This window comes from Maniola hyperantus, chromosome 14, assembly GCF_902806685.2.
Source record: "Maniola hyperantus chromosome 14, iAphHyp1.2, whole genome shotgun sequence".
Taxonomy (NCBI): domain Eukaryota; kingdom Metazoa; phylum Arthropoda; class Insecta; order Lepidoptera; family Nymphalidae; genus Maniola; species Maniola hyperantus.
The window spans coordinates 14,050,122-14,067,339 of NC_048549.1; the positions used below are offsets into that span (position 1 = coordinate 14,050,122).

Genomic DNA, 17,218 nt, shown 5'->3' on the forward strand with positions numbered 1-17,218 from the left:
TTTTATATGAAAATTAAGGCTTATCTCTTTTACCCAGTTGTATGATTTCTCCTTGAACAATTAAGTATATAGAACTTTGGTTTTTTTTTTAAAATAACAGGGTATACCTACGCCGTTTCGTTGCCAGCTTCTCAATCAATTATAATGCCAAGTTAATGAACAAGCGGCGAACGTGAACTCCCAAGTACCTAAGCGTTAACAACCATCTTTATACTACTGGACGGAGAGAGCAGTCGCCCACGCATCACTTTACGACGCGCGGGGTCGAAATGCTCAAATTGAACACGGACAAGACAGTCGTTCATTTCCTACAAGTGTTACAACTATGGTTCAAGTAGATACTTACGATTTAACAAGATTAAAATGTCGTGGGTAACTTCTAACAGGTACACACCCACCTACATTCGTATAGAGACCGTAATCTTCAATCGACTGGTACTACCTATGAATAGTGATCGAGTATGTACATACCTACCTATGAATAGTGGATTTGTAATTTGTGAGCATTTAGTATGATTGATTGCAATCTAAGGCGCAAGGCACACCGACGGAGTGGAGTGGTAACTGGAAGCGAAGCGCGGCTACTGTGTTTTTATCAACTTAAACTCAGCTTTTTACTTTGACAGAGGTTGAAATTGTTTTAATGAAAATGAGCGTGTTTAAGGGGGTCGTGTTACAATTTACAACTTACAGAGGTGCCTATCGACCTACAACAGTCTCCGACCGCCATGTCGGAGGAAAAAAGCGCGGAACACATAAAAAAATTTAAAAAAAGAGGCGCCGGGCGAGGATCGAACCGTCTCTAGCTCATAAATTGATGTAAGTATTAGTCACCACTCGGCGCGCCCGCCCCTTTAGAGTCTAGATACCTACTCCCTTCGGCTCGTGGTGTTGCGACTCTACTCGCCGCCACTCGCTCTGCCTCGACTCCACTCGCCGCGGTCGGCCTGCACTGGCCCTAAGGTAGGAATTAGGTAATTCAAATTTTGAATATACTTACTCATAAAATATAAGTGTCTAACCTGCATAAATAATAGAGATAAAGCAGCGTACAGTCAAGGTAGGAAAGATTTGTAGTTTTATTTTTGCACCTATTTAAAGATAATGGCACCGATTCTAAGCACAACCTAATTTTAGAGTATTCGCACCCCCTTCCCACCATTGTAATATGAAAAGGACAGAAGCAGTTTGACATTTCTAAATTTATATTTTAGATGGTAAAACCCGTGATTTTAGCACGCACTCGCGAACCTACTGTTTAAATTTGTATTGTGCACTAAAATTTAGAGTCTTTAAATGTGAAAGTCATGTTCCGTTCCTTTTTTAGCATTAGTAAAAAGAAAAGGATGCAGACACTCCAAATTTAGTTTAGAGAGAGACAAGAGAATCGGGGCCATTGTTAGCTTCTCCATTCGCGGCCAATTTTAACGATTACAACTAACAAGGAATCGTTTTCCATTAAATTAGCGAAATTGCTTCCTCAACAAACAACTTTATAGTACCCACTTATGTTCTGAGTCAATTACCTATTATATAAGGAGCTGATGGTAGAAAACGTACCAGAAGAAAACTTAGTGAAACCTCGATCACAAAATACCTGCGAACAACTCGCTCAGAGTCAAAGTCAAAGTCAAAACGTTTATTCAAAGTAGGTAAAAAAATTACGCTTTTTGATGTCGGTTTGCATTTGTACGATGATGATATATGTAGTTAGTGGTGATAATTTTTACGCGAACTTAAAACTAAAGCTACGAGGGTTCCAAACGCGCCCTGGTCTGCCACAAACTCAGCCGAGTATTCTTTTTATTATCACCACTTTACAAAATCACTTTCAACTTATTAAAATCACTTTTACTGATTGCTTGTACAGTATGGTATAGTAATATTGTAAATGGATTACCTGAAAAGAGCAACCGCCGAGTTTCTTGCTGGTTCTTCTCGGTAGGAACGGCATTCCGAACCAGTGGTAAATTAAACTAGTTAACGATGCAAAAGAACTTGTAATAAGTCTACTTGAATAAATAAATTCTATTCTATTCTATTCTATTTAGAACTATCACAAGGCTGTTAAGCAACTCATTCCCAAGTTTATTTTTATCATTTAAATAATCCTTTACATTATAATAGGATTTTTCAGCAACGCTCTCTTGGCAGTAAAAATGTGTGCACGGATTAATTACAGTGCGACAAGGCTTTATTGGCACTTGAATGACATTGACAGGGGGCGCTGTTGGAGAACAAAGGCTTAGAATATTCAAACAAGAACAAAGGGGACACTTGACGGCAACGTTAGTTCCGATTTTCGCCACGCGCCAAGATAGCCTTGTCGCACTGTAATATATTATGACGGGCGATTACTCACACGTTCCTCCTTCACTTGTCTACCATCGTACCGCCAGGCATATTCAAGGTCTGCATCCGTACGTACCTAGTTGAAATTTCACAGACACGTTCAAAGCGATTTGGTTCAGAGTTTCTGAACCTCTTATACGAACTGCTAGGGTATGGAACACCCTTCTGGCTCAGTTTTCCCCTCCACTTTTAATATGGGTACCTTTATGTCAAGAGTGAATAGGCATCTTCTAGGCAAACGCGCTCCATCTAGGCTGCATCATCACTTGCCAGCAGGTCTGGTCTGATTGCAGCCAAGCGTATAGGTAAATTTAAAAAAAAAACGTCGTATTTGGCATTTGCACTCGTTTACAGCCCAGCGACAAAAAAATCCCAACTACACAGTCGCTTCTCGTTGCTTGCCAACAAATTTTTTGTTCTTGCTTTATAGCTGTTTCTTGCTGTCACGAGGATACAGAAATAACCACCAACTCCCTGGCTATATGGAAGGGGAGGAAAATAGCGTTCGCAAACACGAGCCGCTCCATTACAGTACACCGATGTTCACGTAACAGTTCTAAGAAGGCTTTAGGTGGTCGCAAACATGCTTTGTTTGAACGCCAATTTGGTCCGAGCGAGCTTTACACAGACCAAGAAAAATGCGCAACAAATTAAAGCAAAATGACCTCTATTTAAATGTGGTTAAAGTGGTACTTAACTGCTTTTAATATCTTTGTAAGATTTTCAAGCGAATATAAAATTTAATAGCAGGATCCATATTGTGTATTCGCGAAATGTGTTAATTTGAAAATGTTTGGAATGCGTTTAATATTTCGCTTTATATGGCGTGCAAACTTTGAGTGGGTACAGACAAGAGTGCTTTTAATTTGTTCTAAATTAAACTTGCTACTTGAGTCTTTACAAACACCAATGGCTGAGAAATGTTTCTAAGCTTTGCTTTCTTTTTTTAGGTTTCCGTACCTCAAGAGGAAAAACGGAACCCTTATAAAATCACTGCTGTCTGTCTGTCAGTCAAGAAACCTATATGATGTGACGTCACATCCAGTATTTAATAGATGTAATTTTAAGTCTGCGTAATAATTATCACCACTATATCTTAGAAATCCAATATCTCACCATCAAAAAGAGTAATTTATTACCTATTTTGAATAAATCATTTGACTTTGATGAGAATATCGCATACTAAGTTTAACGACGTTTTGATGTTTTGACGTTTGATAAAAAGTTACGGTACGCGGTAGAACGTAATGTACATCGAATGTGCCTTTAGAATAACATTTCGGCATTATAGAGCGTTGTCTCTGTCACTCATGACGTTTTGTCAGTCTCAACGACAGGGACAACGCTCTACAAATCTGCTATCTCCTTTTAAATGTCGATGTACATTACTTTCTGAGCTAAAAACAAAATCTTTCGTTTTAGGCAAGGTGGCCATAATTGCGTTTTAAAAGTTAAAACTTAAAAGAAACGACAATATTAAAAATTTTAACTTATTTTATTTAATTTCCTTAATTTCACATACGACGCGTCACTTAAAAACTAAAATCACTGCACTCTTGAGTTCAATCACATCACAAAACTAGAATTACAGCTTCACAAAAAAAACGAAAAAAAAAACAGGCCGAATTCAGAACCACCTCCTTTTTTGCAAGTCGGTTAAAAATTAAGCTAAATCGGTAAAACGACAAACAATAATAAACTGACTGTGATCATTATTTTATAGTTTACTAGCTAATGACCGCGAATTCGTCCGCGTGGACTACACAAATTTCAAACCCCTATTGTTATTTGTTACCCCCTAACGGCGAATACGCACTGCACGTCCGTCATCCGAGTTCTATCCGTCATCCGTGAGAATACCAGCGATTATCTACGACATATTATGTCATAAGCTCCCATACAAAACAAAAAGGAACGTATTTTCACGGACTCGAATCGGATGAGTGCGTAACCGCCGTTAGGCATTAAATTTTCAAAAATCCTTTCTTAGCGGATGTCTACGTCACAATAGCTATCTGCAGGCTAAATTTCAGCCCGATCCGTCCAGTAGTTTCCTATTCGTTATCCCAATTCGACTGCCGAGCGAGAGCGAGAGAATGGACACCACTGGGGTCCGACCTCTCGCTCTAATGTGTTAGTCGAAAGCAAGGACAGCGCTAGCGTCTAGCTGTCGTGCGAGAACGAGAAGGACAACAACGTTGTATTTTAGCTAACTGCAGTTACTAAAAGAGGGATATAAACTCAAACTGTTGTGTTGAGTAAGTCCCGCAAATTGCTAATGCGCGTCGCCGCCATTTTAGTGAAGTCAGCACTAGACTGAAGTTTCGAGCTGATGGTATATTTTTATTTCGGTCAAAATGACGTCATTTCGATGTTAATGTGACATGGTTCCCGCGCAATAGCAATTTGTGGGACAGTTACTAGAAGAGGGATATAAATTCAAACTGTTGCGTTGTACGATTAAAAAATGAGTTTCCTTGCAGTTCAAATTTCAAAATACCTGACCAGAAATATAAAACACTTGTATATGGCCTATGGTCACTAAGTATAATATGGGCTTGTATAAATAAATTAGTTTTACAGGTTTTCGCAATCGGCGAGGTATTTTATTTTTCTGGTCAGGCTTTACTTTACATAAAGAAAGCAAGCCTAATTCAATGTTTTAGTTGTATAATGGTGCCGATTCTGTTCTCTCTCTAAACTAAATTTAGAATATCTGCATCTTTTTCTTTTTAATATTGCTAAAAAAGGACAGAACATGAATTTTACATTTAAAGACTCTAAATTGCACTAAGCACGCTACACAATAGGCTCGCAACTGACAGCTTAAGTCACGAGGTTTGACAGCTCTTAATTTAAAACTGTCAAACTGTGTCTGTCCTTTTCATATTACATTTTTAAGAAGAGGATGCCAACACTCTAAAATGTAGGTGTGCTCGGAATCAGTAACAATTTTTCCGTTTAATTTGGCAACACTTTCACTTTATCTAGGACTGAGAGCAGCTTCCTCTTCCCCTTTTTTTATTGCCGCACGTCGCCTTTATTGAATTCGTAAAAAAAACTATTTCAAGTTCTAGTACAGTGCGACAAGGCTATCTTGGCGCGTGGCGAAAATCAGAACTAACGTTGCCGTCAAGTGTCCCCTTTGTTTTTGTTTGACTAGTCTAAGGCTGAGATCTATAGAGCGCACTTTGACTTTGCTCAGATTCAAGATTGAGTTAAAACGAGACGCATTTATGTGAGAGATATAGCTCTGTCTCGTTTTAACTCTGTCTTAAGTCTAAGTAAAGTCAGAGTGCGCTCTATAGATCTCACCCTAAGGCTGAGATCTATAAAGCGCACTTTGACTTTGCTCAGACTCGAGATTGAGTTAAAACGAAACAGATTTATGTCAAAGCAAAGTCAGAGTGCGCTCTATAGATCTCACCCTCAGCCTTTGCTCTCCAACAGCGCCCCCCTGTCAATGTCATTCAAGTGCCAAGAGAGCCTTGTCGGACTGTACTTGTTTATCCTTAACTTGACACTGTGTTTATTTTGCCGGTAGCAGAGCGTGGTGAGGGCATGTGAGTGTAAAACTGGTCAATTTCTTTTTTATTCGTTATAGGCGCACGCTTGACCACAATTACACCTGATGGGAAGTGATGATGTGGCCTAAGACGGGAAGCGTTTGCCTGGAAGGTGCCTATTTGGGCTTGGTCTCCTGGTCGGTGACGTAGCGGATGTACACGATGTCCTCCGGCTTGGGCTCCTCTGTTTGAGACTCGTCTAGCTGAGAGCACGCGATCGCCAGTGCAGAGCCGTCGTGCGAGAACGAGAGGGACGATACCGCTGTGTTGTATCTGAAAATATATAAAAATAGGGCTTATCTATACTAATATTATAAATGCGAAAGTGTGTTTCTTTGTTTGTCCTTCTTCCACGCCCTAAGTAAGCAACCAATCGACTTGATTTTTGGCATAGAGATAGTTGAAAGGACGGAGAGTAACATAGGCTACTTTTTATCCCTGAAAATCATGATTTCCCGCGGGATTTTTAAAAAAGACGAAGTCGCGGGTATCAGCTAGTAAAGACATAAAAGCACTGCTTACCTAAGGTGAAATAGCCAATGATCATTAAAGGATTCCGTACCTAAATGCTACAAAGGAACCCTGCTGGTGCAAACTAAATCTATCAGTGTGCTTAGTATAAGACTTTTACATCTCACTAAATTGCAACTTGAAAAATGATGGACTTTTATACAAATAATGATTTTATACAAACTTTAACCCCCTTTGGAGTAGAATTTCTTAAAATCCTGAAATATGTATTTCTTTATTTTTAAACAAAAACCCAAATATCAATTTTCGTAAATATAACTTGAAAAATGATGGACTTTCATACAAACTTTCACCTACTATTGAAGTGCGTGTGGAAGTCCCTACAAGAGACCTATGTCCAGCAGTGGACGTCTATATCCGACTATTCGTAAGTACTTGTAAAAGTTTATTCGAATAAAAAAGATTTTTATTTATTTATTTATTTATTGGTTGATGATGATAATGATAGTTTAAAAAATACCTGTGGAATTGGCATAGTCTCTTCTTGTTGAAGCCATCCCAAATGTTGACGTAGCCATCCGAGCCGCCCGTCGCAAACGTGTTGTATACAGAGTGAAAACTTATTGCATTGACAGGGTATATTTTTTCTAGCCCTGTAAACAAATAAATAGTAGATTGTACAACAAGTGCGTAAAACAAGCCATTTTATCCACCTCTTAGGGTATTTTTTTAAATTGATCTGAATTGTTAGAAATGATAAAAGATTTTATTGAAGGTAGTTCAATAAAATCAATATTTAATCAGTCGATGGCACTGATTCTGAGTACAACCTAATTTTAGAGTAGTCACATGCTCTTCTTACTAATGTAATATGAAAAGGACAGACACAGTTTGACAGTTTTAAATTTAATTTTTAGATGTTAAAACCCGTGATTTTAGAGCGCAGTCGCGAACCTACTGTTTAAATTTGTATTGTGCACTAAAATTTAGAGTCTCTAAATGTGAAAGTCATGTTCCGTTCCTTTTTTAGCATTGTTAAAAAGAAAAGGATGCAGATACTCTAAATTTAGTTTAGAGAAAGACAAAGGAATCGGTACCGATGTCATACTATCTGTGGCCAGGAGGCCATCTTAAATCAACTACTAACAATAACCCCATTATTGTATCGCGAACACGGAAAATTCAATATCAGCTAGTAGAGGAATTTATTTAACCGAGCAACCTCATTTGTGTTTTCTACAAGCTACGCGATATCGGCGAAATGAATTGTGCTGTGTTGGCTCAACTAAAAGCCGCACAATGAACAAATAACAAGAATTTGTATAAATATGGGTGTTTGGAACCCTCGTAGCTTTAATTTTTTTTTGTGTGATGTAACCCTAAATTCACGGTTTTCAGATTTTTCCCCTTATGTCTGCTATAAGACCTACCTACCTGCCAAATTTCATGATTCTAAGTCAACGGGAAGTACCCTGTAGGTTTCTTGACAGGCTGACATACAGACAGACAGACAGACAACAAAGTGTTAAGAACACATACCACCATCTTTGATCCTGTGACACTTGAAGGCGTACTTCTTCTTCTGCACCTCGGGGTTGCTGTCCAGATACTCGACCGCGACGCGGCCCTCGATGGAGCTGAGCACGTAGCCCTGCTTGTTGGGGAACACGCGGATGCAGCGCGTCTGGTACTTGAGCGAGGACTCGCGGCGCTGGCTCACGTGGCCCATGTTGCGGACGTCCCACACGAAGATTTTCCGTCCCGACGTGCCTACTACGAACTTCTCGCCGACTATGCTCATTGTGTATACCTGCAACGAGATTGTCTCCAATAAGTCTTGATTATATTTGGACAATTAAGCTGTCCTCTGAGTTGAAACCTAGTTGCAGCCTAAGTTGGTGCACTTGCCTCAAAGGCCTATTCCCTCTTTTTCATGTCTAAAACTGGTCTTTTTGGGATTGTGTACCCTAAGAGTGTCTACTACTGTGCTACTGTACATTCGTTTATCCATCTGTCTGTCTATCAGCGGGCTGTATCTTGTTAATCTTAATAGTCAAGAGTCGAAATTTTAATAGAATGTGCCTCTATAACAACAAATAATACAAATTTCAAAATGACCGTGATCAAATGAAAAAATATTACACATGAAATACATAAAAATTATTTCTTCTATGGTGACACAGAACACTTCTTGTGCGAATCCGACTCGCACTTGACCGGTTTTTCATTTTGATAAACTTTTCAGTCAATGGCGAACATATTTTCAACTTACTCTCTCATTGCCCTGGTTGTAAGTACCAACACAGTTGGGCACTCTGCTGTCCCACATCTTGACTGTGCCGTCCCAGCTGCCCGTCAGCACGGCGTTCACCTCGCCCGCAAACTCCACACATCTGATAGCTCCTTTATGTTCACCGAGGACTGTCTCACTGCCTGCATTCAAGTCATACATTTTGAGTGTTTGGTCTATACCACCACTGTACGAGTGGACTGCATCCTGGAAACAGAGACATCCATATTTTTACTAATAGTATTTTATAGTAATTTATATAAAAGGAAAAGGTGACTGACTGACTGAGTGACTGATTGACTGACTGATCTATCAATGAGATATATCAAAATTTAGTGAAGTTAAAATTATGACAGTGCATAATCAATATATTTTTAAAAATTTATTGTGTGTCCATAAAAACAAATAAATTCAAAAAAAAGTGACTGTCATAATGTAATAAGACATGTCATACTTGAATCTTGACCTGTATCCTTCACACTTCTCCAATTAACTGACTTTGCTTAGACTTTCTCTGACTTTGCTTAGACTTAAGACAGAGTTAAAACGAGACAGAGCTATATCTCTTACATAAATCTGTCTCGTTTTAACTCAGTCTTAAGTCTGAGCTAAGTCAAAGTGCGCTCTATAGATCTCAGCCTTAATGTTTGTGCTGGGAATAGAAAAAGAGAAACAACAATACCTAATTCAACAGATGGGATTCGAACTTACAACCTTTTGGATAAACCTACACACTAACTGTTGAATTCTTGAAGCTTAGTCTTCAAAAGTTTCAACTTAAAAGTTAGTTGTAGACTAGATTTACATAGGTAATGATTTTAGGTTATAAAAGCGCGGTAATAATAAACAAAGTGTTACCCTGAAGCAAACATCAAGCACTGGTAGTTCGTGGCTATATTTATGCCTCTCAATGTTAGCTGAAACATCGTACAGTCTCACAGAACAGTCCCACGAGGATACTAAAAGAAACTGATTTGATTTTGGGGCGAATTTCACACTCGATATCGCATCCTCTGGAAGGCTCTTTAGTTTAAATTCTGTGCGGGACTCTGCCACCCGCGTGACAGTCATTGTGGAAGCAATTTTGTTGGCTGTTTATAAACTAATAACAAATTAAATACTCCACAATGTTTTTATTGAAAAAGGCAAAATAAATCAACAACACTGACGGCCATAACACAAAATTGTTCTTTTTTAAAAAAAATTAACAAGTAACATAGACTAATAACAATATGTTTCAACAAAGATACTAATTTTTTTTAACTGGTTTTACGGCTCTGGATTCTTGCTCTTTTGAGCCTCAAAGATAGAGTCATAGATTATCTACTATATACTAGAAATAGATGTGCGACTCTAGATTTCTTTTTCAAAGTTACGCGTGTACTCACATCAAGAGGGCACTAAAAGCGCGCTAGGCGTGCGAGAGCGCGAAAATTTAAATGCTATTTAAATGTACTTTACTAGAATATTTTATATTTTTGGAACACGTTTTAAATAAACATTAATAATTCCATTAACGTTTGTTTAAAACATGTTTAAAAATATATATTACAAGACTATGACTCTTTGAGCTACTTAATTATAACTATATTATAGAAAGAAAAAGGTTTTAAGGTTTTGTAAATATTTATTATCATAAATTCGTAACTAGGTAGATACATAAAATACAATAGAATAGAAAACAATACGAAGTGTATGTAAACACTATAAAATACATACCCAAATTCAAGACCCGCAAGATTGTGAAATAATTACTATTCAAATTTAACATTTTCGGTTATTTACTTTTAATAATTTTCAAATTATTACCACAATTGGTGTATTTGTGTAGTCAGAAAACAATAAAATAATTGTTATATGAGCCAAAGATAATTAACATAAAGCTAGCTTTAAGTTTTATTGTAATATTAAAAATAAAAAAAATTAACATAAATTATATTAAATAAAATTCCCTGTAAATAAACTGTAAAATAATAAACATAAATTATACTAAATCAAGTAATCAATAAAACCAATCTACTAGATTGATTTTATTGATGGGAATTTATGTTTACTAGCTTATGCCCGCGATTTCGTTCGCGTGGACTACACAAATTTTGAACCCCTGTTTCACACACTTAGAGTTGATCTTTAACAATGAGATTTTAACATATGAGCTTAATAAAATATGTCATACTGCAAATTGCAAAAATATTAACTACAAAACTTTATAGACACTTCAAAACTGACAGAGTTTCATACAAACTTCAAACCCCTATTTTATCCCTTCAGGGGTTGAATTTTGAAAAATCCTTTCTTAGCGGACGCCTACGTTATAATAGCTATCTGCATGCCGAATTTCAGCGTGATCCGTCCAGTAGTTTGAGCTGTGCGTTGATAGATCAGTCAGTCAGTCAGTCAGTCAGTCACCTTTTCCTTTTATATATAGATTATATTATATTTGACTAGTGCCACAAAGGCAGTAATATTAAAAACATAATTACACAAATTAATCACACAGGATTGGCAAGAGTCTGTGATCAATCTACAATTAACAATTTAATCCCCCATATTTGTTAAAAGGAATACAAAACAATTTACTAAAGAAAACAATTTAGTAAAGACTGCCAAACGGATATAGCTTCTGTTAGATATTGATGCAGAAGATGACTTACGAATGTGCAATAGTTGACAGAAGCTTGAATGATTCCCCTTATCTAAATATATAAAAGGAAAGGGTGACTGACTGACTGACTGACCTATCAACGCACAGCTCAAATTACTGGACGGATCGGGCTGAAATTTGGCATGCAGATAGCTATTTTGAAGTAGGCATCCGCTAAGAAAGGGTTTTTGAAAATTCAACCCCTAAGGGGGTGAAATAGGGGGTTGAAACTTGTGAAGTCCACGCGGACAAAGTCGCGAGCATAAGCTAGTTTTATCAAACGAAGTCTGTAATTCAACTACTGATTTCATTAGATTGCATAAAATAGATTATTTACCTTTATGTGTTTGATAATATCTCAACGCCTGAATTTTTATGCTATCATTTTCAGTATCTGAATTTTTACCTTTTAAAATTTTATTTACATTATTGCACCAGCTGTGAATAATCAATTTGATCACAAAATTTATTATATAATTTTTCAAATTGACTTTGTGTGTATCACATGTTAAAAAATCAAAACTTGTACTCTGATCAACTAATAATTTTATCATTTGACTTTTGCCACTTTTCCCAGGATCATTTTTTAACATGCTTTTTACTATTTTTATTATATTTCTCACACAATTTGAAAAGTTACGCGAGGGTCGGTAAAGAGATCTCCTTGTGATATCGATAGAATGTATGTATTCATCTGCTTGAGGTGGGGTGGTGTCACACAATTCATTATTGCATTTTATACAAGATTTACACACATTCCTTTTTAGCTTTTTTATGACAAACCCTGTCACATACTTTTTAGTTTCAGAGATTATTAATTTGTCTCCAATTTCTGAACTACTATCTGCCAAATTTTCTATACTTAGATCTGTATCCATTGGCTCATTGCTCATCGGGGGCTCTTTGATGTCATTTTCTATCAAAAGACAATCTAAATTTTGTAACATTTTGTTAGGATCTTCCTCACAGTTAGCCCCTAATGAGTGACTTGAATTTAAATTATTTACAAGTAATGTTTTGTAAATACTTTCAAACTGCTGGCAGGTAGGGTTTGTGTTTCTAGCCCCGTGGCTCCTCACAGAGGAGAAAAAGTTTTCCACAGGATCTTGGTTAAAACAGCGCGTTAACAAACTAGTTACATTATGTTTTTCATTTAGATATAGCCACAATTCTTTCATAACTTTAATATTGTGGATCCAATTTTTAATTGATGGAACCTGTTCATAACGAATACTTACTGTTCCATCTTTTTTTTTTGTTTCCATCTTAAATCGCATTGATTTTAATATTGGCACACTTTCATCCCATAATTTAAAATGGTCAGAGTTCATTTTCAAACAATTTTTATATATTTTATGGGTCTTTTTATAAGACCCTCCATTAAAGGAGTCAAAAAGACGATCAAATAATAGCAGCAAGTCGGCTGTGTCAGCACACTCTTGTGGTAGTAAATTATTTTCTGAAAAAGAAAAAAGATTAAAAATTAAATACTTAAATAAATACTTAAATATATTTTTTTATACATAAATGTCAGGCCACATTTACATGGATTTGTAGCTGATGCTCGCGACTTCACCCGCGTGGATTTAGGTTTCTTAAAATCTATGAACTCTATGATTTTCAGAGAAAAAAGTAGTGTCCTTCCCTAAGAAGTTATTTGTATACCAAACGTCAAAATTGGGTGGGCTGTGGGTCGATTTCATAAAACCGGCATCAATCATTATTACAATCTCAGTTGTTGTGATTGGCTGAATTTGTGCGATTCTTGTTGCAACAATGCATTGTAGCCAATAGTGAGCTGGCGTCAACCATTTATAATATTAGTATGGAGTTGTGGATGTTTTAAAGTTGCACTATCATCACATTACAGATGTAAAATAGCGCCATATATGTTGCTAATAAATAATTATTGAGAATAAGATTAGTCCTTGCTAGTCAAGTAGTACCAAAGTCTGATGAATTAATTCTAAAGTGAAGAAGGTCTTCAAATATCAGGTCTTTAAAAGTTTCAGAACATTAACAGTACTTACTTGCACAAAATCGTAGCGCTCCTGATACACGCTGACTAAAAACTTGTGCAGCATGTTTTACTTTCATCTTCGGAATTTTCTCTATGAGTACATGAGCTTCTGTTAACTTGTTGCACATTCGTAAGTCATCTTCTCCTGCATCAATATCTAACAGAAGCTTTAAATGTATCCATTTAGCAGTCTTTACTTCGTCCTCCTGTGTGAATCTTAATTCTTTTGTCAGTAAATTGTTTCGTATTCCTTTTAACAAATGTGGGGGATCAAATAAGGGGAATATATTATTATTTTCTACAGCAAAACTACTATCCCTAGGCTCGTTGCCTAATCTAAGACAATCTACTTTAGTCTCTTTTATCAGCTCATTTATAACTTTGTTGTTAATTGTAGATTGATCACAGACAGTTGAGACGACAGCCAATCCTGTTTGATTAATTTGTGTAATTATGTTTTTAATACACCTTTTTAATATTACTGCCTTTGTGGCACTTTTGCAAAACAAATAGCAAATTGGCTGTTTGAACTTAGCTTTTAGCCCCTTTATCATGAATACCAAAACATGGTCAGCAATATTCTCTGTAATTTCATTTCCCCCAAAATCTTCAAATCCGATTACTTGATCGAATGCTGTATTGAAATGTAGGGATGGAGACAAAGACATTTCATCAAAGATTAATACACATAATCGTTGCTCCATCCCCAATTTGTCTGCCGCATTTTTCAAAAGTTTAATTATCGCAGGGTTTAAGCCTGGTTTAATTGTTATTTGTTTAAGGACATCCAGTAATGTTCGTTTTGATGGCAAAGTTAACATTTTTCTCAAAAAGTTATAGCCTTTTGGACTTTCTTATATATCGAGAGTGACATTAATTTTTCTGCATGATTAAATCTTCTTCCACGGCTTTTTTTGTTATGCTGTGTTAATTGCATTTTTACAAGTGTTTGAGCAGGCATAGGTAAGTATTTTAGAACCTTGTTAAATAATTTTGTTTTTGACATTTTTTTTGCTATCTTTACTTGGTTTCTTTGTTCGAATAATTTATTTTTCAAATTAACTATTTTCCTTAACAATTTCTGAACTTTGAGATTCACATGTCTTTGACCAGCTTTTCCTGAAAAAAAAAAGGTGTTTTTATTAAGTATACATTAACTATTAGACAATTTTCAATACTCTATTCTTGTTAAAATCTTGTTAAACAGTAAAGATTTTTTATCTCTTATTTAATTAAATTAAATTAAATTTATTGGATATTATTACATATTAAATTACATATAAGGAACACAAAAAATACTTATAATACAGATAAAAACAAGTAATAACAATTAAGTAGACCTAGGTCTAGTGGGGTGCCAGCCAGGTAACCTCCCAGTGTGTATGTGTGTATGTGTATTATTTGTTGTTTATGGCCACAACTTACTAGTAATTATTTTTTTCTGAATCTGAGTTTGAGAATATCCTGCTTGGATGTTGTGAACCACAGATGGGGTACTTTGAGCGACCGATTGATTATGTGTAGAACTTTCTGGTTGATTTATTGTATTAGCATCTAGACTTGAATCAATGGCACCTGAAATATGCAAAATAGAGTTTTAGAAGAAGTGTTTATGTTATAATTATTAGTTATACATAGTTAGTTTCTGTCTGCAACTTCATTAGGAGATTTCAGTTTTGAAGATTCCATAGAAACATTTGTACTTATTACATTTGATACCAAGTGGGGTATCCCGTAGCGCTGCCAAGTTGATTTTTTTGATATTAACAATAAACCTCTACAGTTTTGCGGCTTGTTAAGAAAAGTGATCTGTTTTACTCTTGTGTATTACAGAACCCTATGTGCTGTGTCCAACTCGCACTTGGCCAGTTATTTTCTACATAGCAGTTCTTGATTTATCGTGCAAAACGTCGAAAAATACGACTGAAGTATGGGACCCTCTGTGCACAAGTCTGACCCACACTTGGCCAGTGTTTTCAAGCTTCTACAATCTGTGCTTTGACCTATTATTGACATGTCAATCAATGTAATTTCTCAAAATCCTCTCTACTGTAATAACTAATAAATAAAACTCACCAAGGTTAAGAGAAGGAAATGCTGTCTTTGCTAGTCTTTTACTGTGATGGTATAAAAAACGATCTTCAAAGTGGTGATTGCAAATTCGATAATTCGTATATATTTCATCATCAGTCTTGCTTTCTAAATCTTGTCCTACTATCTCTTTCCATTGTTGAAATCGTTTCAAAGAGGAGTGGCCAGGTTTTGGAAAGTGATGCAAAACATCTGAAAAAGTAGTAACATAAAATATGCAATATATTATTGTATTATCTATACTTATTGTACTTATTTACTTAATCTCTATAATATATATATAAAAATGAATCACTGAATGTGTTGCTAAGCGCAAATTTCGAGAACAGCTGAACCGATTTCGCTAATTCTTTTTTTATAATATTCCTTGAAGTACGAGGATGGTTTTTATGGAATTGCCCGAAATCGACTAGGCGGTAAGACGTTCGCTGGGGCAGCTAGTAAAATATAAAAAAACCATAGTCATTAAAGTTCAAAATAATATCTAATGTTGTACCTACGTACCTACACTTAATTACAAAACAAAAAATGTACAGAATTAGTAGTCAATAATCCTTACCAATATTATAAATGCAAAAGTATGTCAGGCTGTCTGTCTGCTAGCTTTTCACAGTCAATTTGTGTAACCGTTTATGATAAAAGTTAGAAGGTACAGAGAAGCTTGCATCCAGGTAAGGACATAGGCTACTTTTGCCTCGGAAAATCAAACAGTTCCCATGGGATTCTTTAAAACGCTAAACCAACGTAGACAAAGTGGCGGGCATCATCTATTTGGTGAAGAGATAGCTTGCATCGGAGACGGTTGTAGGCTACTTTTATCACGGAAAATTGGACTTCTCACGGGATTTCTAAAATGGTTTTTTGGATGATATCCACGTGGACGAAATCGCAGGAATTATTTAGTATCATGATAAAATACCTAATGTACTAATGGAGCATAGAGTTTGACTCGTTTAAGAGATTTGTGTTAGATTACAAGTGAGCTGATTTTAAACTTACCGAATTGCTCACATCCGAACACACATCGAGATCTCCGTGGCATTTTCCCTGCACAAATCTATCGACAGAAAATCTTTTCACAAAGCAAAAACAAGTCCGTAATCCGTAGCCGTGGTCAATCGTTCAGGCATGAATCGAGTCCGTAAATCAATCCTTAGGTAGTTATCGAGGTGGTTAAAGGAAACACAGAGTCCAGTAAACAAAGCAGGGTCAGATAAATTTATCAGAAATAGAAATATTTAGAACCGCACAAACAACAATACACGAAAACATGAAAAGTTTTGAACTTCAACGGTGACCAGGGTTGCCAGATATTTACCAATTGAATTCGCCCGTTTTTTTTTTTTTTTAATAGATAGCGAGCAAGCGAGCAGGCGGGTCACCTGATGTTAAGTGATTACCGCCGCCCATGAACATTTGCAGCACCAGAGGAGCCGCCGATGCGTTGCCGGCCTTTAGGAATTTGTTTTAGGATTTTGCCTGCTGAGTAGCCTAAAATCGCCCGTTTCTATCTTCCAGGGGCCCTACCGCGGTTGTTTGACAGCTACAATGTTACGATCACAATCATCTCTGATTGGTTAATGCTCGCTCACTATTGGCTACAATGCATTGTTGCAACAAGGATTGCACAAATTCAGCCAATCAGAACAATTGAGATTGTAATAATGATTGATACCGGTTTTAGACAATCGCCCTACTGGTAGCCTAAATGGTTACTGGTAGCCAATCGGGATTTTTGGGCGCCGATTGGCCCGCCGAGGTAGCCTAAATGGCGGTAATTCGCC

The 17,218-nt window shown here is 36.5% G+C and overlaps 1 protein-coding gene and 1 long non-coding RNA gene across 3 annotated transcripts in view; both read right to left on the reverse strand.

Moving 5' to 3' along the window:
- Bub3 (mitotic checkpoint protein Bub3) overlaps positions 1-9,891 on the reverse strand; it is a 374,672-nt gene extending 364,781 nt beyond the window's left edge. Inside the window, exons 1-5 of one of the 2 annotated variants that reach the window (XR_011237561.1) lie at positions 9,538-9,891; positions 8,662-8,886; positions 7,929-8,199; positions 6,910-7,042; positions 4,774-6,191 (exon numbers count right to left, since the gene is read on the reverse strand). Coding sequence is in view for 1 of the 2 variants with exons in the window: in XM_034975610.2 (XP_034831501.1) it covers positions 6,035-6,191; positions 6,910-7,042; positions 7,929-8,199; positions 8,662-8,886; positions 9,538-9,750 (999 nt within the window). In the remaining variant the exon portion in view is untranslated. Of the gene's footprint in view, positions 1-3,828; positions 6,192-6,909; positions 7,043-7,928; positions 8,200-8,661; positions 8,887-9,537 lie in introns of those variants that run through there. The other variant, XM_034975610.2, reaches the window with a different exon arrangement.
- Positions 9,892-12,026: 2,135 nt separating this feature from the next.
- Positions 12,027-16,790, reverse strand: LOC138403246 (uncharacterized). The gene is made up of 5 exons (XR_011237546.1): positions 16,434-16,790; positions 15,420-15,626; positions 14,769-14,918; positions 13,354-14,462; positions 12,027-12,782 (listed from the first exon to the last, which is right to left on the reverse strand). It is a non-coding gene; the product is annotated as an uncharacterized lncRNA (long non-coding RNA).
- Positions 16,791-17,218: the final 428 nt, after the last annotated feature.